The sequence below is a fragment of the Glycine soja genome, chromosome 14 (genome assembly GCF_004193775.1).
Source record: "Glycine soja cultivar W05 chromosome 14, ASM419377v2, whole genome shotgun sequence".
Lineage (NCBI taxonomy): Eukaryota > Viridiplantae > Streptophyta > Magnoliopsida > Fabales > Fabaceae > Glycine > Glycine soja.
This window is the reverse complement of record NC_041015.1, coordinates 33,058,801-33,085,051: the sequence shown is the minus strand read 5'-3', so window position 1 is coordinate 33,085,051 and position 26,251 is coordinate 33,058,801. Positions and strand designations below refer to the sequence as shown.

Below are 26,251 nucleotides of genomic sequence, written 5' to 3'. Positions count from 1 at the left end.
TCATGAAGGCAAATGGAGAAATCACCAGTGAATCTGAAATCAATGAAGAAGAAGAAGTGGAAGAAGAGCTTGAGGAGGAAGCTATGCAGGGTGATATGCTAATGGTGAGAAGGCTCTTGGGAAGTCAGATGCAGCCACTGGATGACAACCAAAGAGAAAAAAATTTCCACATCAGATGTACAATTAATGGTAAGCTTTTCTCTTTAATTGTTGATGAAGGAAGTTGTACCAATGTTACAAGTTCTAGGTTAGTGTCCAAACTGAATTTGGATACTAAGCCCCATCTTAGGCCATACAGACTTCAGTGGCTTAGTGAAGACGAAAAGGTAAAAGTGACTCAGTAGGTTGAGGTGTGTCTCACCATTGGAAGATACAATGATAGGGTGTTGTGTGATGTGGTTCCAATTGAGGCAACTTATATATTGTTGGGAAGACCATGGTAGTAGACACCAAAGCAGTGCATGATGGCTTCACCAACAAGATTTCTTTCCAGCACCATGACCAGAAGATTATTCTTAAACCTTTATCCCTTAGAGAAGTATGTGATGACCAAATCAGAATGAGAGAAAAGAGAGAACAAAAGAAAGAAAAGAGTGAGGCAGCAAAGAGGAATAGGAAAAAGAAGAGTGATACACGTGAGGAAAAGAGTGATACACATGAGAGAAAGAGTGATACACATGAGAGAAAATTTAATTTTTAATCAAAGGCGAGCAAAGTGAGGAAAGTGTTACTTGCTCGTGAGCCGCTCCATCTATTGTATTGCAAAGACAGTAAAGTTTCGGTTGATAATTCTAATGAGTAAACTATTTCTGCTTCTCCTAATGTTGAACTCTTATTGTAGGAATTTAATGATGTCTTTCCCAAGGAGATTCCTTATGGACTGCCACCTTCAAAAGGCATAGAACATCAAATTGACCTCCTTCTAGGAGCTTCATTGCCTAACAGGCCAGCTTACAGAAGCAATCCCCAAGAGACTCAACATAAGGATGCATAGGCTAAAGTTAAGTATGTGAAAAAATTGCATGAACAAGTGAAGGCACAAATTGCAAAGAAGAATGAAAGCTATGCCAAGCAAACCAACAAGAACAGGAAGGAAATGGTACTTGAACCAAATGATTGGGTTTGGGTACACATAAGGAAGGAGAGGTTCCCTAAACAAAGGAAGTCCAAACTTCAACCTAGAGGAGTCGGACCTTTCCAAGTACTAGAGAGGATCAATGACAATGCTTAGAAGATCGATATTTTTGGTGAGTATGGAGTAAGTTCTTCATTTAATGTTGCTGACTTGACTTCCTTTGTGGTAGGTGATGATTATGAAGATTTGAGGGCAAATGCTTTCCAAGAAGGAGGGAATGATTAGAATCCTAAAACTACCCAAATACATGGACCTATGACTCAGAGTAGGACCAAACAGTCAGAGGATACCCTCCAACAAATGGTAGCAAACATATTTAACAAGGCCCAAGTGAAGAAGGATAAAAGCCTAGGGGTAGAGGCACTACTAAGAATATTAATTATTCCTGAAGGTCCATACTTATTTGAAGGCCCATGCCAAATATGTTGTTTTTTTATATTTATAATTTTTTTGTTGTTATTTTGGTCCAAACTTATTTGAAGGCCCATGTCTATTTCTATTTTTTCGTTCAGATACACTATGTATGAATTTCATTTTCAATAGAAGCTCTTTTGGCATTTGATAAAATTTTGTGAGAACTTCTCTTCGGGTTCCTTGTTGAACCAATCTCGGACTTATCAAGGTAATCCTTATGGCGTCTACTCTAACTTATCTTTCCTCTCTAGAAATAGCGTCATCCAAAACTCTGTAACATGTATCAAGCAATCCACTCCTAGTAAGGATCACATTAATAACCGATGTAGAAAATATATTAATTTTATTCAACATCAGTTTTTGCCATAAACGATGTCGTAAACACATTCAACATCGATTTTTTGAAAAAACTGATGTTGTGTATGATTTTCAACATCGGGTTTTTCATAACTGATGTAGAAAATGTTTCAGAATACACAATTTAACGTCAGTTTTTTTTCTAAAACCGATGTTGTGAGTGCACTAAAACATCGATTTTTAATTAAGCCGATGTTGGTTTTTGCATATTTTACATTTTTTTTTGTTTATTTCTTATGATACAACATCGGTTTTTAAGAAAAACCGATGTTGTATAGTGTATTTTAACATCGGTTTTCATAACTGATGTTAACATTAATACTTTTAACGTCGGTAGTTTCAACATCGATTTAAAACCGATGTTAAATGCTTTTTTTCTAGTAGTGTTCTTTAGACATTATACTGTCATACATCCATTGATTTTCGTCCATCTTAACAAGACATTTAAAATTTGCAATATCACAAACAAACAACTCCTAACCGCACCATACATATACTATCACATAAAACCCTACGTAATTTTTTACTACATACCATTTTATAAACATTAAAATTGATAACCCTATATATATTAAAAACCAATAACATCAATTTTTTATACTTACAATTCATAACCATATAATACATAAAAAATTATAACCGCGACATATGTAGTCAAATAAATTATTTTATTCAACTTAATTCTAATTCATCAAATTATTACAACACAAAACAATCAATTTTAGACCACAAAAACTCAAATAAATATCCATAAATTACAACTATAAATTATCTTACAAAGCATACCATTTTCAAAATATAAAAAAAAATTAATTACAAATTAATTATCAATCTATACTTCTTTAAAAAAAATTTAAAACAATAATACAAATTATATTTCAAATAAACATATAAACAAATAATTTTTCTTTACACATTAAATTAATATTTTTAACGATCACAATAACATATTTAGAATTTAAAAAAAAATAAAAATTTAATATTTCTTTTTATTTTAATATAATAATTAAAAATTCGTATAAACCATATTCGTATGATTTATGCAAATTAGATAATCTGTATGTTTTATACGGATTATGTTGGACAAGTGGCCTCAATAACTTAAAAGGGGGGGGGGGTGAATTAAGTCTTCTAAAATTTTCCACTAACAAATTTTAACCCCCTTTTAGATGATATTTGATAGGCTCGGAATGCAGAAGAAGAAGAAACAATTAATTTAATAATGTTCTTTTAAATGCACAAGACAAAGTAAACTGCAGTAAAATAACTGAGATAAGGGGAGAGAGAAATGCAAACTCAATTTATACTGGTTCGGCCACTTCCTGTGCCTATGTCCAGTCCTCAAGCAACCCACTTGAGATTTTTCACTATCTCTGCAAATCCTTTACAGACTTTGAGCACACCTTGGGATCCCTCACCCTTGTGTTCAATATCTTCACAATCCAAGAGACAACCAGTCTCTTGATTACAACTAAGTTAATGAGATGAATAGAAAGATTTCTCTCCTTTAGAGTAGATGATACAAATTGAAGATCCTTGAAGAATTCTCAATGGATTTGCAAGTGTTTGCCCAATAGTTGTTGAGAGAGCATTTGACAATTAAGTTTTCTTAGAACATCTCTTTCTTTCTTTTTGAAGTCAGACACACATATATATAGGCTCATCGTGCCTTTTCAAAATGCTTTGAAGAGATGTGTCTTTTCAAAATGCTTTTCTGAAGTTTTCTCACTGGTAATCAATTACAGGTTTCTGGTAATCGATTACACAGTTATATTTTGAAGGGTCATGACTTTTCAAAGCATTTTCTAAAGTGTCATTACTGGTAATCGATTACAAACATTTGGTAATCTATTACAAGATTTAAAATTCAAATTTCAAAACCCTTTTGAAAAGCTCATTTGAAATCTTGTCTTCTGGTAATCGATTACACTGTCCGGTAATCGATTACAAGATTCAAAATTCAAATTTCAAAACCCTTTTTGAAAAGCCCATTCGCAATCTGTCTCTGGTAATCAATTACAATGTCTGGTAATCGATTACCAGTGCCTGTGATATCTTGGAAACAATTTGTTTGACGCAAAATCTGATCAACCAATGAGATTTTTTTAATCTTGTTTGCTTGACCTTGAATTAATCTTTAAGCAATCTCCGTTTTCTTAACCTTGAATGTTTCTTGAAGCAATCTTGTTTGATTATACTTTGGCATCATCAAAACTTGTATTCATACTTTTACAAATTATGTAATCTGTAAGTTATATTGGAACTTACAGATTACATAATCTGTATGTTACGCAAACACAAATTTTATAGCGTACCTCCGATGTAGAAGCAAGCTTCATGATGATGATTCAAGTATGAATCAAGTAGTTTTGATGATGACAAAAAGCCCAAAATAATGATTTCAAGATTGAGTCAACAAGTTCAAGATCAAGATTAATTTCAAGATTCAAGAGAAGATGAATTCAAGATTCAAGAGAAGAAATCAAGAAGACTTCACAAGGGAAGTATTGAAAAGGATTTTTTAAAAACCAAACATAGCACAATTTTGTTTTACAAAAGATTTTTCTCAAATTTTTCTAAGTTATCAGAGTATTTACTCTCTGGTAATCGATTACCAGTTTCTTGTAATCGATTACCAGTGATAAAATTTGATTTCAAAAAGCTTTTAACTGAATTTGCAACGTTCCAAATGATTTTTAAATGGTGTAATCAATTACAATATATTGGTAATCGATTACCAGTGTGTCTGAACGTTGAAATTCAAATTCAATTGTGAAGAGTCACATCTTTTCATAAAATGCATTGTGTAATCGATTACATGATTATGGTAATCGATTACCAATGACAAGTTTTGAATAAAAGGTCAAGAGATGTAACTCTTGACATGATTTTCTCAAGGTTATAACTCTTCCAATGGTTTTCTTGACCAGACATGAAGAGTCTATAAAAGCAAGACCTTGACTTGCATTCAATAATCTTTTTTAAACATCTTCTCGAACAAACTTTTGAGAAACCTTTACTACCTTTACAATTCTTTCCTACTCATCTTTTTTTCTTCTTCTTCCTTTGCCAAAAAGCTTTCTAAGTTTCTTTTTTAAAAATTGTTCTTTTGCGAGTGAAAATTCTGCAGAAAACAAAAGTGTGCTATATCTTTTCATTCTCTTCTCCCTTTGCCAAAAATAATTCAACAAGGACTAATCTCCTGAATTTTTTGTGTGTCTCTCTTCTTCCTTTTCCAAAAGAACGAAGGACTAACCACCTGAATTCTTTTATGTCTCTCTTCTCCCTTTCCAAGAGAATTCAAAGGACCCCGCTTGAGAATTCTTTTGATTCTTCCCTTTTCCTTAAACAAAAGATTTCAAAGGACTAACCGCCTGAGATATCTTTTGTTTCCCCTTACAAAGATTCAAAGGACTAACCGCCTGAGAATTTTTTGTCTTAACACATTGGAGGGTACATCCTTTGTGGTACAAGTAGAGAGTACATCTACTTGGGTTGTTGTAACTGAGAACAAGAGAGGGTACATCTCTTGTGGATCAGTTCAAGTGGAGGGTACATCCACTTGGTTGTTCAAAGAGAACAAGGGAGGGTACATCCCTTGTGGATCTTTGCTTGTAAAGGATTTTACAAGGTTGAAAGAAATCTCAAGAACCGGTGCTTGGGGACTGGATGTATGCACGGGTTGTTGCCGAATCAGTATAAAATTCTTGTGTTTGTCTTCTTCTTCCCTACACTTTTTAATTTCCACTGTGTACTTTACTTTTACGCTTTACTTTTGTTTAAGTTACATAACTTAGTAGTAAAGCCTAATTGAATCTAGTAACATAAAGAAGGATAAGTTTTAATTAGTCAAGGTACATTAATAATTAATTCAACCCCCCTTCTTAATTATTCCGAGACCACTTGATCCAACAAGTGGTATCAGAGTAGGTATCTTTTAGAAAGTGTCACAACTTCAAGATTCATGGCCTCCTCAAATTTTCTATTTTCGGAAGGAAACTCCATCCATAGGCCACCTATCTTTAATGGTGAGGGTTACCACTATTGGAAAACCCGAATGCAAATCTTTATTGAAGCCATAGATTTAAACATTTGGGAAGCAATAGAAATATGACCTTTCATACCCACCGTAGTAGATGTAAGCACTAGTACCACAACACAAAAACCTAGAGATAAGTGGACTGATGAGGATAGAAGAAGAATCCAATATAACCTTAAAGCCAAAAACATTATCACTTCTACCCTAGGAATAGATGGATATTTTAGAGTGTCAAACTGTTCAAATGCCAAGGAGATGTGGGATACACTACAACTTACTCATGAAGGCACCATTGATGTGAAAAGATCTAGAGTCAATACCCTTACACATGAATATGAATTATTTAGGATGAACCCCAATGAGAACATCCAAAGTATGCAGAAAAGATTCACACATATAGTCAATCATCTTGCCTCCTTAGGAAAAACCTTTCCTAATGAAGATTTAATTAATAAAGTTTTGAGATGCTTAAGTAGGGAATGACAGCCCAAGGTAACTGCCATTTTTGAAAGTAAAGATCTTTCTTCTATGTCTCTTGCCACTTTGTTTGGAAAATTGCAGGAACATGAAATGGAACTTCAACGACTTAATCAGAATGAAGAAGCCGACAAAAAGAAAAGAAACATAGCACTTAAAGCCTCCTCATCAATGCAAGAGGAAAATGAAGATGAAGAATCAGAAGATGAAGAAGACTTCTTACTCTTTGTGAAGAAGTTTCAAAAATTTGTCAAGAAGAGAAGAATCGAGAGGCGTCAAAACTTCAACAATGGAAAAAGATCTCAAGAAGACTCTCAAATTCTTAGATGCTACAAATGCAACCAACTTGGTCACATCAAAGCAAATTGTCCCTTAAATGAAGAATGGCCTAAGAAGAGCGATAAGAAAAGGTATGAAGAAAGAAGGACCAAGAAGGCTTACATTGCATGGGATGACAATGACTCATCCGATGGTTCAGAGAAGAAGATCAACCTTCTAACCAAGAACTATGAGAGCGATGAGAACATCTCTCAAGAAGATTAAGCAAAAAGAAAAAATATGACTTCCATCTTTGAAGATCTAGGCACTTAAATCATGAAAAAGGTAACATCAAAACCATTCTCTTTTAAATTAATTTGGTTGAAACTTTCCTTTCAATTAACTTGTTATATGATGACTAACAAAATTTTATTTGTTTGTGTCCAACATGGGGTCCAACATTTTCATTTACAGCAAGTGAGGATCTAAATAGAGCCTTAGATAACTGAAATCTAGTCATCCTGCTTTGACCACCGTACATCTTCTTAAGATGTTCGACAATCTCATATGGGTCCATGTCTTGATGTTGCCTCTGGAGTTCTGAACTCATTGATGCCAAGATAATGCACTTAGCAGTAAGGCATTCATCTAGGTACTTTTGAAAAACCTTGGTTGCTTTAGCATCACTCAGATCAGGTGCTTCCATGGGAGGCTTATCAATAGTGTCAATAAGCTTCTCATGCATGAGAACAATTCTCAAGTTGTGGTACCAATCATCATAATTGGCTTCAACTAGTTTTCTAGGTTCAAGAATACCACAAAGCGATAAAGAAGACATACTGTTATCACATAAGTTTCTGGTTGTCAGGCCAATCCTATTGATATCAATAAATTAATTTTACTACTTCTCTAGGTTGTCTAGGCGCTCAGTCTATAATTAATTTCAAAAACATGCATCTTATGCAAGAAAAAATTAGCACAAAAAAAATAATTATTAATTATAAGTCTCCTGTTCTTCAGGTCGTTCCTCATTATTAAACAATTTAATATGTAAGGTAAATCATATAAGAAACATATTTATTATTTAGATATATAACAATTATATAATTACGCATATAACATATAATTTTTTTTCCTCTCAAATAATTGAACGAGATACAATGCTTGAGGTGCATATCTCTTTGAGAATAAAATAAAAGAATTAATAACAAATTGCTCAAAATTGAAGGAAAGGTTTAATCTTTTAAAAGGAATCCAAATAAAATAAAAATCTTTATTCTCCTTTATATAAAAATACCAACGTATATGATATGGAACACCTCCAGCAATCAAGCACCGTATTAACAACCAATTGCAAACGATCCACCGATTCAAAACAACATCCATGTAACAAGATTAGAAATTGCACAAAAAAAATAATTTGATTTGACAATGTAATCATGCAATCATAACCGACAACATTACGTGTAAGTAAATAAAAATTGAAACTTTTTCAAATTTTATTAAATATAATTTAAACACAAAAGACCCATGGCTCTGATACCAATTGTTGGAAAAAGGATGTTCATAAACACACATTGCGGACTAAAAGAATCTATTTTGTATTTAAATTATATTATAAATATATGATATATTAAAAAATATACTTGTTGATGAACTCTTGAAGCATAAAAATTATTCAATAGTGTGAAGACTCTACGTGTATCCACACCACTGAGACTGACCTTTATTCGTCAACAACTTTGACAAATGGAAAAATAAGAATAGAGAAGTGATTTTGAGATAATTTCAACGTGTAGCCCAAGGCTCTATTTATAGCACGCTAAGGCTATCAAATTTCTGATTAAATCAAAATCATTATTGATAATATCCTTTTTTAAACTATATTATTTCTTGTTACCTTTTATTGTTAATCATTTAGCAATTAAAATTGAAATAATAATTGACCAAGTCAAACTTGTATCTATATTGATAGTATCCTTTTTTAAGCTATATTATTTTTTGTTACCTTTTATTGCTAATCATTTAACAATTAAAATTAAAATAATAATTGACCAAGTCAAACTTGTATCTAACTACCTTTTCAACCCAAATTCCAAATACAAAATCATACATGTTTGTTTATCTTCTTTTACCAAATCTTTCATATTATTTATATTTTCAGTGCTAGTAAAAATATAATAATATTTCACCTTTTTGAAATCAATTAATCATTTGATCATATTAAATTCTCTAATTTAATTAATCATCAAATATTAAAATAATTTTTTTAACAGAGATTAGAACACTCGTTTGTGTGTGACCCTGTAGGTTCAATACAAGTTGGTAATATATTAATAAACTTAATATACTAATCAAGATAGACGTCTAGCAATACTCCTTAACGCATCTGGATAGCATGAAGTAACATTTTACTTTCAAGAACCATTAGAAGAGTAGTGTAATAATTTTTTTCATCTTTACAGCTTTGGGTTAACTCTAGAGTATGATATTATTGTCAAACCCTTTTTGAGTTAACTCATTATGAATTAAGAAACTCATTTCTTCTTTCATTTAATTTTCTTCGTAGGATATAATTTTATTCATAGAACTCAAACTCATTACCAAGAGTTGATGGATTCCTTCTTGATTAATCATTAATTCTACAGGTATTTAATCATATCCAATATTCATTCAACAAGTGTTCTAAAGCATTAGGTGTCCGGAATCAAAATACAACAAATAACATGTTAATTACTATGACAATCTCAGGTCAAAGAAAGCTATTATACCTCTTCTTGAGAATTTTCCATTGACAGTTTATGATAAATTTTAACCATTAGAAAATTTCAATTGAATCAGTTCAATGATCACATCAACATGTAACTCATCTATATATGCAAATTAACAAATAAAATCTATTAATATTTATCCAATAAATACTATCACATATATATATTAATATATCCGGATTATTGATATCTTATTTACAATAATCCTATGATCAAGAACGATTTAGATTAAAATTAGAACAAACTTATTTTTCATTATCATAATCTCTATTATAATAATAAGTCTTTAATTTTAATCAAGGACATTATCAAATGGATCATTTAATCAAATACTGAAATATGATAATGAAAATAAAATAATACTTTATTATTAAAATTAGAATTGATTATATGATAACTTGGATCGTGGATATACAAATTTATTTTTCAATAGAGAAGTATCTTATGCATTTGAGAGTATGAAAATGGAAGGAAGTCAATTTGTACTTGGTAGTTCAGATTGGGCACTACCTATACAAAAGGTGTTTGTATAATTAGAGAACTCTTGTTCCAATCAAAAAAAGTTAAACAACATTATTTAAATTAATTAAACAACTCATATAAGTGTTCCACGAAAATGTTTTTAGGTACTACTATTTGGTTAACTTATACATTTTTTTATTTATAAATCCTGAAATCATAGAACCAAATGCAAACGAAAAACTATAAAATTGGCCAAATTAATTAACATTGGAATAAAGAAGACCCAGATTTGCAGAAAGCAAATTATGGGCCACGAAAAGAGAGGAAGTTTTATTCCATGTTTATTTAGTCATTCCTTACATAACAAACAAAGCCTAAAGGGGGCTTTGCCCATTGGAGAGAGAGCTTACATGCATAACACTTGTTCATTAGTAGTTTTCCTTGTCATCCTCACTGGGCTTGCAAGGTTCATAGCAGAAATCCGTTATGTCAACACAAAAACACTGTGCAGGATACGATAATGCGCAAATACAAGATTTGCAAGCTGAATGGCACGAATTCAGCCTCATATCTGAACAGCGGCATTGAGGAGGGTTTGACTTTGTGCATGCGCATTGATCACAGCATGGTTTTGAAGAGTCATCATCATTTGAGTGTTGATGATGATCACTTTTCATGAGCAGGCCAAGCTCACTCAGCCTCAAGCTGGCACTAGTAGTACCCCCCACAAGGAAAAGTAGCACCAAACACACCTTTAGCACCACCATGTTGTTCTTCAAACCCATCTTCTTCTCTTTTTTCTTCTGTGAAGAGATTACTTAAAAGAGCCACTGAAGTGGGTTATTTATATTAAGAGGATCATTTGCATGCAGATGGAAACGTGATGACTTGGTTCTTTTCTGAGTCATGGAGCAGTAGTGAATAGTGATATCTTGGTTCTTTTCTGCATTGCATTTCAAAGGTGGCACACATGCAGGATATCATGACTGACTTTGCTCCCACGTTGGGCTAGGCGTGTCTATTAGCATTGTATACAGGGAGAACTGGATAAGAGGTTCAGGTGTTAGCCTAGTATTGTCATTATATATATATATATATATATATATATATATATATATATATATATATATATATATATATTGAAAGTTTAATTTAAAATTTCTTAAAAATATAACACCTGTGAAGCATTGCGTTGTAAGATAATGCTCTTACAACATGTGTAATACACGACTTTGGGGGTTTGGAATTGAGACTTCTTTTATAAGTATTTATATAAGCATTAAAGCTTACAAACTGTAAAAGTCTAGTATTTATATAAGTTGAAATTCTACGCAAATATTTTAGAACTGACTCAAATATATTTTTAACATATTTTAATTTAGAAGTATGAGTCAATTGTCTACGCCTTTAATTATATGTTTGTGGTTAATTTTCATAACATCAATTAAACGGGAGATCCAATTAAAATCAAAAAGTTTAGAGATTCAATTAAAAAAAACTCAATTTAATTAAAAATTTAGTACAAGTATAGGGACCACAGAATAATTAACCTTTTTAGTTTTAAATTTTTATATTTTAAAAAATCAAAATCTTTTTTCAATTTTTAATTTTGTAGTTTTATTTTGTTTCAGTTTTAAATTGTAAGCAATATTATAATTTTTTTTAATCACTAAAAAGATGTGAGATTCTTCACAATGTTGTGATGAAGGAATTTGGAATGATACCATAAAAAAATATTAAAGTTTTTTGTGGGCCAAGTCTATATATATCATGCTATGATCGTATTTGTGATAAAAAAAAAACAAAAAAGATAAGATCTAATTTGTGCTTAAAACTTAAAGTCTAGCTGAATCATATATTTTATCAAGTGGGTTCTAATTGAGTTGGTCACGAGTCCAATGTAAGTGACCACAAGTTATTGTTGGTCCTACAAAAATACTCTAACTCAAGGTTATGATTAAATGAGGAAAAAATCCGAGAAAACTTGATTTGTACCACATAACCTAGCCTAGATCAAGTCATGATCGATGTAGGCTGTTAAAATCCCATATTAAATTTATGATCAATAGCCTAATCCTAATATATATTTCATCCAACAGGTTAGAATTGAGATGACAGCAGGTTTGGTACAACTTGAATTTGTCAGATTCCACTTTCTCTTTCACGATGTAATTTGATAACTGACATATGAAATTGATGAATAAGATTTCGAGTAATTGGTTATAGTATGGCAAAATGGGCTTAAAAAGGCTAAATTCAATTAAGAGTTATAAACTACGACCTATGCTTTTAATTACTAGATTTCTACCAACTTATTTCACTATATATTATTGTTTTTTAATTATGGCTAAATCTCCTAAAGTCGCAATTTAACATATAGGAACTATCAAGTGGCAATATTAATTTAGACAAAAAAAGGTAAAAAAAATATAAAATATATGGGAAAGGTAGGTCAAAATTACAATGGCTGAAAAAATGTAACTTGGTTTGCTCACCCTGCAAGAGAAAATTGTTACAAATTAAGCTTAGGCCAATACATATTTTGATTGAATGTTTCTTTATGTTCTAACTTCTAATTAACACACACACACACACACAAACGGTTGATCAAATCTGTCCTTCTTGGCAGGTCTCTATGTACCTGTGTTGGCTTCTGAACGTTTACACTTTGATTCACACATGCACTTAATCAACCTTTACATCACTACGTGTATATTTTTCAGAAATTCAAATCTTGGATTAAGAGAAACTGAAAAAGATGAAAGGTTCAAGTATATATATTAATTCATGATGTGGTGGAAAGACTGAGAAGTTTTTAATGGCCTCTCCCCTTTCTCTTACACTAAAAAGACTTCTTAAAACCTTTTTCCACCCCACCCTCTTAAAGAATGCGAGCCCCTTATCTCAACTTTTAAATGTTTTTTCAATTTAATACTTTAACTGACTTTGCTGATAATTGGATGTATGATTGTTCATGCTAGCTGTATTATTTGAATTTGTATATAGCTACATATTAACTCCACCTAATAATTTTGCTTACATATAAAGCTAATTTTCATGTATTTTAGTAATGTATATTGATGAAAATGGTGAAGGGGGCCATAAGAAAAGAACAAAAAAAGGGGAGGTACGAAATTAACATAAAAACTCACCACTTCTTTTTTATTCCACATATTCTTCAAGAACGGCCTCAACGAGTTGATGAAGACGAAACAATGACATCAACAAAGGATCAAAAACACGATCATTAGGCTTCACCTTCACGTGGTAATTTTCTCCTCTTTCCTTTCCATTGATCTTTTCTTATGTTAATTATCTTCTTTAAAATCCATGATATGCATTGCCCTATTATTATGTGTAACATAGTTTTTCGATTCTTCTGTTTCCGTTGATCTAATTAAGCTACATTTTTCTTCGTTGAGATATATGTGAGGCTAGTTTAATTTATCTTCGTGTTACATGATTCATCGTCATATCACAAATTAATCCCTGCAATTCATTACCCTCACTGAAACGGTAGTCAGGATTATTATTAGAGTAAATTTGTTGGAATTGATTTTATTATATTATTGTTAATTTGTTATTATTATCATTTGTTTTGTTTTCGTCATGTGTTTCTAGTTTAGAATCCTAATTAAAGATAAACATTATTAAATTGAGAATCTGAATTAGAGTTGAAATAAGGAAGGCTTACAAATTCCTTATACTGTTGTTATTTTAGATATATATAGTTTAGCTTCCAATATTTATTAGATTCAGAATGTCTTTTTATAGCTCTACTTTAACCTGTTTATATTTTTTAGTTGGTACTAAAACTAGTTACTTTTAGTAGTTGTTACATGTTGAATTCAAACAATAATGGTTGGAAAACTAGTTTTTATGGAGACATTTCGATTAAACGCAAATGATAATTAAATTTAAATGTACATATTTGCAGTAGATCATGCAATATCTGAACAAGTTTACCCTCTCAAAAAATTTGAACAAGTTTATTAAAAATGTCAATAAGAATAAGTTTGACTACACTTTTTCCTTCAGCATCTCACTTGTAGCAATGAAGATCCTAAAAAAGATGACCAGCATGGTGACCGTGAATTCTTGGCAGAAATTGTGATGCTTGCCACTTGCACCATAGAAATTAGTTAAAAGTATAAAAGCACATCAATGGAGGTTGGGTTTAGCAGAAGGAATTGTCTATTATAATGTGATGAATTAAAGTTTGAATTCCCGCATTTAATTAGTGTCCCATTGTGTTTCAAAAAGAATAATTGTCTCTAAAGAAGAAAGAAATATGTGGAAAAACAAAAACAAAAAAGTATAAGCACAAAGAAACAGACTTGCTACCTGCGGTTACATTTCTGAACAAAGCCCCACATCGAGTGGTACTATAATAGCAAGTGAACTGTTTACACCATAAAATGAAAGGCCTGTTACACAACCATTTTCGGAACCGTGTGATGAACACAAAGCGAATTATTCTTTCGCCTTTTACTAAAGAATACCGTGTGTTCGTCACTCAAAGCGGTATACGCCTGTTTTTGGAAGAGCCTTCGATTATTGAGGGCTGTGCAATTTCAGTTCAAACTTCTATATATTCTGCTTTTATCTGTACGTTTCAGTTCAGCTCTTTGTTCTGCTTAGAGTGAACCATGCCACGCTTCACGTATTTTTGAACGGTTATTGATTCTGTTTTTGTTGAACTGCTATGCAAAAGATTAAACAGATCAGTACCCTATGTTCGCTTGTATTATCCAAAGCCTCACCTAGAACTTTTGCTATTGAAATGTGTGTACTTGTAATGTCTTGTGTTCCTCATTCTTCAATTATGCAAACTCTCTTCATACAGGGATTTGAGGAGGGGGGCAAAAAAGAGTGAGTCAATTTCGATTCAGGAGCATTCATGAATTTCTGTATTGAAAAATTCAAGATTCAACACATTAAACAGGACAACTACGTTGTGGAATTATGATTTCTCTTTTTCGTGCAGAGCAAGGACATGCAATCTCAAAACCACTTGTTATTGCTGTTTCTTTTCAATTCACTCGTTAAATTAATTACTAGTGTTTTATTGAACTAAGTACATTACTAACTCCCACATTGGTGAGAAGAGATAACAATCACTTGATGTTTTATCATAAAATATTCTATTTTTTGGCCTCTATGTTAAGATAAGTGTAGTATCTGTTTTTATGTTAAATATCTTATATGTAGCTTACAACTGTGGGTCTGGCCCTATAGCATGGGTTGACACACTTTATTCTAGGTGTTGATATCTAACTTATCTAAAAATAAAAATAAAAAATTATATAAAATAATACAAATTGATTTTTTTTTTGTTTGAATGATTTTTCAAAGCAAATTGGTTTGTGAGTTGTGTTTCAACTAAACCTCCAACACTTATATTAATCAATATAATTACTTTAGTATTATATATTTTATCTCTAACACTTATATTAGCATTTATAATTATACACTTATATTAATCAATATAATTACTTTTAGTATTATATATATATTTTATCTCTAACACTTATATTAACATTTATAATTATTTTAATTATTTTAGTGTTATGTATTTTATGTGTATATCATTTAAGTTATATTAACACTTATAATTACTTTACTATTATATGTATATTAATTATTTGAGTTTTACGGTGTAATTGAAACTTATAAAACATATGTTACTTTTTTTAGAGTATTCTTTTTAGGTGTAATTGGTTTAAAATTGATGAAAATTTGATAAAATTTTATTATATAAAATCAAACATATTAATAAGTTTTATAGATTAATATAACCAAGTTTTTTTAATATAATTTAATTTAAAAGATCAAAAGAAATTATATAAATTTTAATAAAAAAATATTTTAGTAAAAAAATACAAAAATATAATTGAATTAAACCGTAAAAGTTTGATTTGTTTCTGATTTTATTTTAAATGAAAATTAAATCAAATATGTTTTATAATTAACTTTATTTTAGGCGATTTTTTTTTTCATGAAAAATGGAATCTAACAAAGTGATAAAAATGACCAAAATTTGCCAAAAGCAAATTACTGGCCACTGCGAGCTTTTTATTCCTTGTCTTATTTGTCTCCCTTACATAAAAGACAAAGAAAGCCTAAAGGGCTTTGTTCATTTGAGAGAGCTTTTGTTGATTAATTCCTAGTCATCATCTTCATCACTGGACTTGCAAGGTTTGTAGCAGAAGTCGGTGGTGTCAAGGCAACGACACTGGCCTGGCATCGAGCGTGTGCACGCACAGCGATCACAAGCTGAGTGACATGAATTCAACCTAATATCTGCACAATGGCATTGAGGTGGCATTGAGGCTGTGCACATGCAGAGATCACAGCATGGTTTTGAAGACTCATCATCACTTGATGAGTGATCACTTTTGAAGAGGTTCAGTTCCATGTGTGCATTAGTAACCCCCACAAGGAAAAGAACCAAGAAACACACCTTTAACACCACCATGTTGTTCTTCAAACCCATCTTTACTGTTTTTCCTGTCAAGTGTGAAGAGAAAAGAACCCGTGATTTGAATGTGATAAGTGAATTACTTGCTTAAAGTTCTTTCATAAAGTGTTTTAAAAAATTTAATGTTATATATATTTATTTTTTAAAAGTATTTTGGTTTTCATTCAAATCCATTTTACACTTAAGAGTCATTCAGCATTTAGTTTGGCTAAAATGCTCTCTGGTAATCGATTGCTACAATAGTGTAATCGATTACAGACAGTCGGGAAGAGTGTAATCGATTACCAAATGCTGTAATCGATTACAACACGTCCTTGCTCCTATATATTCAGATTTCAAAATTAGAAATCTGCAACTCTTCATTCCTCTCGCGAACCCTCGTTCCCAATTCATATTTCTGTCATATCTTGCTCATTTCTTGTCCAAATCAAGTCCCACAAATCCCAAAATTCTTTTTTCATTCTCTATCACTTTAACCGATTGAAATTTCAAATAACTCTCTCAAATGGAGGAACCATAAAAAAAGCACAAGGGTTCTTCGAGTCGAAGCCAGCGGCACTTCGAGGCTCAGGAAACATAGATTCCCTCCTCCATTTCCTCTTCCTTGCTGTTCTCATCAGAAGAACAACGGATACGGTACACAAACCTTTTCTCCTCTCGTTCCATTATCGATCCTAAATTCATAGACATGGATTTCTTTTCCAATGAGAGTTTTGAATGCATTCAGGCATTTCAGAACTCAAATCTCACTCCTTTTATGTCTTTGAAATTGCTTGTTTATTCTGAATTAGTTAAAGCTTTTTCGAGGTGAGAATAAAAAGCTTTATCCCAAAGGTTTGTGTCAAGTTCACCTTCACTAGATAATTGGGTCAAGTCATAGAATAGGGATTGGTCAATGACCATTTTTATCCCAAAGCTTAATTTCAAAGTTCGAGGTGAGAATAAAAAGCTTTTTGTTGATGCCAAAGGGGGAGAGAAAATAGGGATTAAATCAAGAACTCATATAATTAAATAACTTAATTTCAAGTGAAGCTTAAACTCAAAAACAAAAGGGGAGAATATGGAGAATTAAGTGAGTGGTCGACTAGGAAAAAGAATGTATATGTGTTTCTTGATTTCAGGATTGTCATCATCAAAAAGGGGGAGATTGTAGAAACAAACTTTATGATGATGATTCAAGTATAAATCAAGTAGTTTTGATGATGACAAAAAGCCCAAAATAATGATTTCAAGATTGAGTCAACAAGTTCAAGATCAAGATTAATTTCAAGATTCAAGAGAAGATGAATTCAAGATTCAAGAGAAGAAATCAAGAAGACTTCACAAGGGAAGTATTGAAAAGGATTTTTTAAAAACCAAACATAGCACAATTTTGTTTTACAAAAGATTTTTCTCAAATTTTTCTAAGTTATCAGAGTATTTACTCTCTGGTAATCGATTACCAGTTTCTTGTAATCGATTACCAGTGATAAAATTTGATTTCAAAAAGCTTTTAACTGAATTTGCAACGTTCCAAATGATTTTTAAATGGTGTAATCAATTACAATATATTGGTAATCGATTACCAGTGTGTCTGAACGTTGAAATTCAAATTCAATTGTGAAGAGTCACATCTTTTCATAAAATGCATTGTGTAATCGATTACATGATTATGGTAATCGATTACCAATGACAAGTTTTGAATAAAAGGTCAAGAGATGTAACTCTTGACATGATTTTCTCAAGGTTATAACTCTTCCAATGGTTTTCTTGACCAGACATGAAGAGTCTATAAAAGCAAGACCTTGACTTTCATTCAATAATATTTTTTGAACATCTTCTTGAACAAACTTTTGAGAAACCTTTAAAACTTTTCTACCTTTACAATTCTTTCCTGCTCATATTTTCTTCTTCTTCTTCCTTTGCCAAAAAGCTTTCTAAGTTTCATTTTTAAACCTTGTTCTTCTGCGAGTGAAAATTCTGCAGAAAACAAAAGTGTGTTATATCTTTTCATTCTCTTCTCCCTTTGCCAAAAAGAATTCAACAAGGACTTATCGCCTTAATTCTTTTTGTGTCTCTCTTCTTCCTTTTCCAAAAGAACGAAGGACTAACTGCCTGAAATCTTTTGTGTCTCTCTTCTCCCTTTCCAAGAGAATTCAAAGGACCCCGCCTAATAATTCTTTTGATTCTTCCATTTCCCTTAAACAAAAGATTTCAAAGGACTAACCTCCTGAGATATCTTTTGTTTCCCCTTACAAAGATTCAAAGGACTAACCGCCTGAGAATTCTTTGTCTTAACACATTGGAGGATACATCCTTTGTGGTACAAGTAGAGGGTACATCTACTTGGGTTATTGTAACTGAGAACAAGAGAGGGTACATCTCTTGTGGATCAGTTCAAGTGGAGGGTACATCCACTTGGTTGTTCAAAGAGAACAAGGGAGGGTACATCCCTTGTGGATCTTTGCTTGTAAAAGAATTTACAAGGTTAAAAGAAATCTCAAGAACCAGTGGTTGCTTGGGGACTGGTGTAGGCACGGGTTGTTGCTGAACCAGTATAAAATTCTTGTGTTTGTCTTCTTCTTCCCTACACTTTTTAATTTTCGCAGTGTACTTTACTTTTACACTTTACTTTTGTTTAAGTTACATAACTTAGTAGTAAAGCCTAATTGAATCTAGTAACATTAAGAAGGATAAGTTTTAATTAGTCAAGGTACATTAATAATTAATTTAACCCCCCCTTCTTAATTATTCCGAGGCCACTTGATCCAACATCTGATGTATCTCTATTAACAATTGAACCAACCACTGCAACAATCACCACTAACAAACCTCCGTAACACTGTCACTCGACCAAAGCGGCACCTCTCTCAACAATAAAAAACCAAGAGGAAAGGGAGAAAGTGAACAAAGTGTAACTAAAAAGACCTTAAAAATGAACTTAAAAAGGAAGAAGAAAAAGAAGCAAAATTCCCCCAGTGATGTCCTGTAGCCTTGTAGGATAGTTTGGAGATATTTCAAAAGGGGAGGTGTAGGATTCAATTGGCTAAGTGTTTATTATAATTAATTTTAAGACTGCTAAATGTAGATTGTCCTAAAACTAATTAATAATTAAGAGTAAAGTAATATTATGAATAATGTAAAAAAATATAAAATCAAACTAGGTTCAAGTAATATATTGTACAACTAATAATAGATTTTTAAGGATGCAAGTTTTAATTTTATCATTGACATTAGAATTTCATTGATAGAAATTTATAATTTTTTTTAAAAACTCTTTCATAAAAAATGTGTCTTAACACTCTATTAACTCAGTTCATTTTCGATGGAGACATTTTGATGAGGAAGTGTGCATTTGAAGAAAACTGTTTTGATAAAATTAGTTTTGATGTTGTCTTACACAGTTAAAAGTTGTTGTTTTGATGAAGATGATTTCAATAAAATTACTACTAATTAATATGGAGGGATGGTGTAACATCTCATTTTTGTAAATAAATTAAAATGACTTTTTAGTAAAACAAATAATAAAGTTTTAGAAAATGGTGAGGTTTTTATAATTAAATAAATAAAGAGAAATAATTGTATTAAAATAATGATTTGAAGAAAAAAATATATTTGATTTATTCATTTGATAGGAAATAAAATAGAGTTCCTTTTTAAAAAATAATAAAAATAAATAAATAGAGTAAATAATAGACTATGAGTATCCTATCTATAAATAGAGGCATCTTAGGTCAGTTTTCAAACTGAGGATACTCTCTACGCTACTTCTTCCTCTCAATTTTGTTTTCCCTTCTCCTCCTCCCAAAACCCTCTCTTTTTCTCGCATATCACCAAACATGTTTCAGAAAAATGACGATCTTGACTCATTCACCGTTGGATCATCATGAAATTTGAACACCAGGTTCAAAACTCAGTTCCGAACATTCTCAATGTAGGAATTAACAAATAAAATTTGAGCTAAGAAAAATACCCTTTGCATCGTAGCTTTTTCTTTTCCCGTAGAAACCCAAAATTGTCTTAGTAAAACTATGATCCCAGACTTGTTAACCGTTGGATTGTCATGAAGTTTTGATATGTGGTTCGCGTTTCACTGTCACACATCTCCACCGTTGGGATTTGCAGAATAATATTTTCGGAGGGAGAAATACTCATTGCACATAGACAGTGGAATGAAAGCTTCAATCCCTTCTCTTTCTCCCTAACATTCGGGAACCCTATCAGAGCAGTCAGAGGAAAAACTCAAGGAATCTCAAGAAACCGCTGGAGATACTGTTATAACTGTCACAGTACACACGTGAGCCTACTTAGAGGTAAGGGATGAGTTATCGCAATTGGGGTTAGAATGAATATGTGTAGGGATCCTTAGAGTATTATTAAGTTGAGGTTTATTTTGGGATTTTTATTGAATTATAATTTTTCCTTTACGATTATAAATACAATATTGTTGTGTTTTACGTACCAATTGATGTTCTTATGAGAATTGATTGATAAAGTTGAGTGCTCTTGATGTTTTTGTGTTTTGACCTATGATTTTGATATAATTGTGTGAGATTATTTGAGGGGGTTTTACTCCCCATGTTGTGATAAAACTTTTGTATAAATTGTTATGTGGAGATTATGAAATGGTGATTCAAATTGTGAGTATGTGATAAATTGAACCTCTGATGAATGGTGAAGTACATGTGTATTGAGATGAGATGTATGTATCGAGTTGTGAGCTATGAACTATGCAATTACATAATTGTAAAACCCTTTAAGGGCGACGAGTATTATGATGGGATCCACTGTGGGAACCCGACGAGTTTAATCTCACGTGCGACGAGTTAAAACGATTTTGAAAACAATTGAGTAATTGTGTGTATTGCATATTTGAAAACAATTGAGTAATTGTGTGTATTGCATAGTTCATAGGTAAAGTGTATATGATTCATGAGATATGATAACATGCTACTTTGAGATTATACCATTATGATTGAGACCGAATATATATGATAAATTGAGTATATATTGACTTGTAATATATATGTGTGCATTGAGATATTGTGTGCATTGAGTTATGAGCTATGGATTATGCAATCACATGACTATAAGGTCATTCAAGGGCGACGAGTTAATGCTAAGACCCTTTAAGGGCGACGAGTTAATGTACGGCGAGTATTATGATGGGAACCACTGTGGGGACCCAACGAGTTTAATCACAAGCGCAACAAGATAAAACTATTTTGAGAATAATTAAGGAGTCGTGTGTTTTGTACAGTTCATAGATAGAGTCTGTGTGCTAAAATATTTTTTGGGTTGGACTTGAATCAGGAGGTAGAGGCCCTGACGGACTCTTCAGAGTGTAGGCATTGGGGGTAAATACACTCGGTTTGATTGCTCCTTTAAGCCTATGTTGATTCCATATGGTTGGAGCATTCTTGCAAAATAACGTGACCTTGACTGGTCTCCCTATGATTTTACCTAGTGAGAGTGACCTGACTTGTTAGTGTGTAGTTTGTCTTGTCATATACTCCTAGGCGCCCGACGAGGTTTTTCACTAACATGGTACCACATTGCATATAGGATTGAGTCTTAGTGTATCTGTTGCATAACGTCTGTGTATTGATTGATATGAATTGATTTAGTGATATTGTGTTTTTTGATCATTGAGTACGTGAATGTCGTGAAAATGAACGAGACATGTGCGGTGTTGTGATGTGATGTTGTGCGACAAAGTGATGGAATGACGTGAGCTATGTTTAAGTAAGTTATATTTTGTTTATATGATATTTATACCTATATGATGTCTGGTTTCTCTTTTTTAGTTAGGAATGTGATAACTCACTCCCCGTGTGTAATTTGTGTTTGGATCCTGTGATGATCTCGAACTTTGTGTTCGTGGGAGCAGATGATTAGGTGGGTGACTATGAAGAACCTCATGCTAGAGGACACAGGAACACAATGCTCTGATAGGATGTGACATTAGGGTATAGGTTTTTATATTAATTGCATGAAGTCTTGGATGACCTTGTTTTGAGCCGAGATGATTTATTATTTATTTGGACAAGTTTTATTATGATGTTAGAGAAGTGAATTGAGCCTTTTACCCTTTTGAAAGACTTGTATTTAAATGCGTTTTAAAAATTTTTAATTAATTTTGATTTGTTACTTCTTTTATTATTAGTACATATATGTGAGGGGTAGAGGGCGTCACAGATGGAATGCTCAAATAAGAAATTTGAATTTGAATTCAAGATAAAAGTTACAACGGTTGGCAATAAAGGATTACTCGAAGACATTAGATGTCGTTAGATCTAAGTAGTTAGAAATATATTTGTACACATGTCGAAATCTTATAATTTGACCGTTATTGTTAATTAGAAGTCCATGAATAAGACCTCCGATAGACATTTTTTCTTAGATTAAATCATCATTACCACTCAAATCCTCAAATACCAACAACGTCGCACAAGAAAATGACTTTTGGTTGGAAAGTCGCAATGTATGTATTCATCTCACTTTTTTTAATAAAATTTATTTTGTTTACTTTTTAGCATTTCTCCAAACCCTTAATAACTCTTTCAAATCCCCATTCCTTCTCTAAACCTTTTCTCTTCAAAACCTTTACCTTTTTCAATTTCCATTTTTTTCTCTAAACTTTACTATCCAATTTCCATTTTTTTTCTCAAAACCTTTATTTTTGTCGATCTCTATTTCTTTTTTGAACTGTACTTTTATCCAATCTCCATTGCTTATTATTATTATTATTGAATTATTACTAGAACTGCTATAATATGCGTGACTAAATTTATGATCAATATTATTAGTATTGAAGAAACTGTTCTATCAAAAACCAATATAATTTGAATTACTATCGGAATTATACTTCAATAAAAATTGTTACAATGGATATTACTATAAAAATTATTATCACCATTTTTATTAATACTTAGACAATTCTCTTAATTTGAAATCTGTAGTTGCTTGTTCGCCTAAAAAGAACTTACAGCTGAAAATGAATTTTATATTTCATACTTAAAAAATTATTTTTTAATAGAATCACTAGTAAAAATTGACTTCTTAAAAATATAAAATACTTTCAAAAATCTATTTACAATTTTTATGATTAACAGTTCCCACATCCAATTTTCATCTAAGCTTTTTCTAAATAAAACTAATAAAATATTGTATACATAGTTTAAAGTACAAATTAGAAGAGACATTGCATTGAAGTTTCAAAATTTAAAGTGAATTAAAGTATTTTTTATTTTTCCTGTTAACGTTTAAAAATGTTATACTTAAAGTAATTTTCAATTTTATTTTCTTTAAGATTTTATTTTTTTTTTCATTTTAAGTCTATATGATTAAAAAAATGCAAATTTACATAGATTAATTAAAAATGAGCAAAATATATTTCAGAGACGAAAATTAAAAAAATATAAATTTACATAAACTAAAAATGAAAAAAAATAAGAAAAAAAAATTAAAAAGCATAAACTTACCTGAACTAAAAATGAATAATTTTTTTTAAAAAAAAACAAAATTGAAAAAATGTAAATTTAAATGACAAAAATATATTTAAGCATTTTCAAAATTAACTAGTTAATTTAGGTATTTTTTTTGTACAGAATTTAGGTATTGTTTAAAGAGGAGTTATATTTAATAGAAGTAGGAAATGGAGAAATCGAGATGCATACCCATATACATATAGTGCAGTGGTTTATGTGCATGGCATGGCAGTTAGTTTGACTTGACAGCTGCAACACTACACAGAGAAGGAAAACAGTTATAATAGATAGAGTGAGGGAAATGAAGTAACTGAAATAACTGCATAGAGTTAAACGTGCATTGGTAATATTTGTCAACTTTTGCACTTTCAACTCCAAATTATTTGCTCAATTTTATGCATTTTTAAGTTGATTTTGAATAATTTATTTGTGTGAAAACTTCTTTGTTAGTGGTGCAGTACCAACACCTAAAGAATGATTTGACTTTCTTCCTAATACCATGGCAAAATTTTCAACAAGTGGTATAGGAGCTTTTGAAATTTCCTCTTGATATATATCACCCACATTCTCCAAAGCTTTCTGTATAATATGGAAAAAGTATGTATAATTTTCATACTTACATTAAAATCTTCACATTATTAGTTGACAAATGGAAAGAAAAACATTTTACAAAAATATAACTAGATATGATATCATAATACAATTAATGTCTTTAATTCTAATATTGACACCAAGACTTTAAAATGAATTTTTTCTTTACCATGATTTCTTCTCCTTTTGGAATGCACCAAGTTCCATTAGATCTCATGTGTGTGGCCTTCCAAACTTCCAGAGCATATGGCCATTTACCATATTTTGAATCTTCTTTCTATTAAAATTAAATATAGTAAAAGACAAATTAAATAATATAATCTAATGCATGATGCCTTTATATAAATTTCACCAAACTTTCATATATCATATAAAAACAATCACAAAATAAAAAACTCGTTATTATTATATAACTTATAAGAAAATGAATATAAAATATTAAAAGATGTTACCATTTCAAATGCCTTTTGCACGATTGATTTTGTGCCAATAATTGATTTTATTTCTTGCTTGCTTCGATTAGCTTTGTTTGTCAAGCTTCTTTCCTACATCAAAATATAAATGATTTTATATTATAAGTATAAACCTATTAAAAAATTTTGTTCAAAATAATAAAATTACTTTACCTGAAATTTTGAACCACTCCACTTGTTTTTAATTAGCCAATTCCAATCTTCTCGAGATACAAATTTTGATCTATCCTTTTCTTTAAGATAAGCTTGATGTAAATGATAAAGCTTATTCTTGTATTGAGATTTAATTTGCTTCATTGCATATTCTTTCACCTCGTCAGATAAACTAAAAGCATCCTTATATCATACGTTTTCATCAAAAAAAGTAAAAATTAAATACTATCAAGATACATTATCAAACCAATTTGAAGATATAACTAATATTCAAATATATAAATAAATTAAATATAATTGACCTAATTATATACTAACCTTCATGTCGTCATATTTCATCTACATCATCTTTACTAATTTCACTCCAACCATTAACTTGTAGAGGAGTTTTTTGGCGAATACACACTTGTGCCTCAAACTTGAAATATTTTGCATGTTTTTCGCAAATCTTATAAAATGGTAGAGGAAATTGGATGTCGATACTTTCATAAGATTTTCCTTTTTCTTTTGAAATTTTGCATTTATTGTATGCCCACATCCCTTCTTCATGACATGCTTGCCTAAAATAAATAAGATAAGTTATAACATTTTCAATGATAATTTTTTTTATTCAAGATTATTCTATAAAGGTACCTGCATTTGATTCAACTTGTTCTACATTGGTCAATTTTGAGGCATGAGATGCATGATTAGGTAAAGACTCATTCACTTCTTTATCAAGAGAGTGGTGTATGGATGGATCATTATAGACTCTTTTAAAATTCAATATCGATGATTTCATCATCTATCAATTACAATGATTAATCATAAAAATAAGAAATAAAATACAGGTTAAACTTGTGTATAATATAAATTATAATTGTAATAAATCAAGAAAGTCTGAATATTTAATGGAAAAATTATATCTCAATTTTTTTCATGCCTAAAAGAATAAATCAATTCATAAACAACATATATACATTTTTCAATTGAAATTAACCAATTCTCCAAATTTAACTTCCTAGCATCAAATGATACACTCACGACACACTTAATCACTAACTAATTTTATTTTTTTAAGCAAGAGTGAATTTTATTGAGAATATATCTTATTCTCACTCACAAAACCACCCCACTCATTTGTTAAGAAAATTATGTATATTAGCATTATATTAAAAAATTTAAAGAGTTA

The 26,251-nt window shown here is 31.0% G+C and overlaps 3 protein-coding genes and 1 non-coding gene across 4 annotated transcripts; 1 reads left to right on the top strand and 3 right to left on the bottom strand.

Moving 5' to 3' along the window:
- Nucleotides 1-7,098: 7,098 nt before the first annotated feature.
- On the bottom strand, nt 7,099-7,518 carry LOC114384003. Its single transcript, XM_028343687.1, has one exon. The coding sequence runs from the start codon at nt 7,516-7,518 to the stop codon at nt 7,099-7,101; it is 420 nt and encodes a 139-aa protein (XP_028199488.1).
- Nucleotides 7,519-10,341: 2,823 nt separating this feature from the next.
- Nucleotides 10,342-10,698, bottom strand: LOC114384002 (Bowman-Birk type proteinase inhibitor-like). Its single transcript, XM_028343686.1, has one exon. The coding sequence runs from the start codon at nt 10,696-10,698 to the stop codon at nt 10,342-10,344; it is 357 nt and encodes a 118-aa protein (XP_028199487.1).
- A 3,663-nt stretch (nt 10,699-14,361) lies between these two features.
- LOC114385590 lies at nt 14,362-14,479 on the top strand. Its single transcript, XR_003660957.1, has one exon. It is a non-coding gene; the product is annotated as a U5 spliceosomal RNA (small nuclear RNA).
- Nucleotides 14,480-16,003: 1,524 nt separating this feature from the next.
- LOC114382955 (Bowman-Birk type proteinase inhibitor C-II-like) lies at nt 16,004-16,444 on the bottom strand. The gene has a single exon (XM_028342504.1). It carries the CDS (start codon nt 16,407-16,409, stop codon nt 16,080-16,082), a length of 330 nt encoding a protein of 109 aa, XP_028198305.1. The 5' UTR covers nt 16,410-16,444; the 3' UTR covers nt 16,004-16,079.
- Between the last annotated feature and the right edge of the window lie 9,807 nt (nt 16,445-26,251).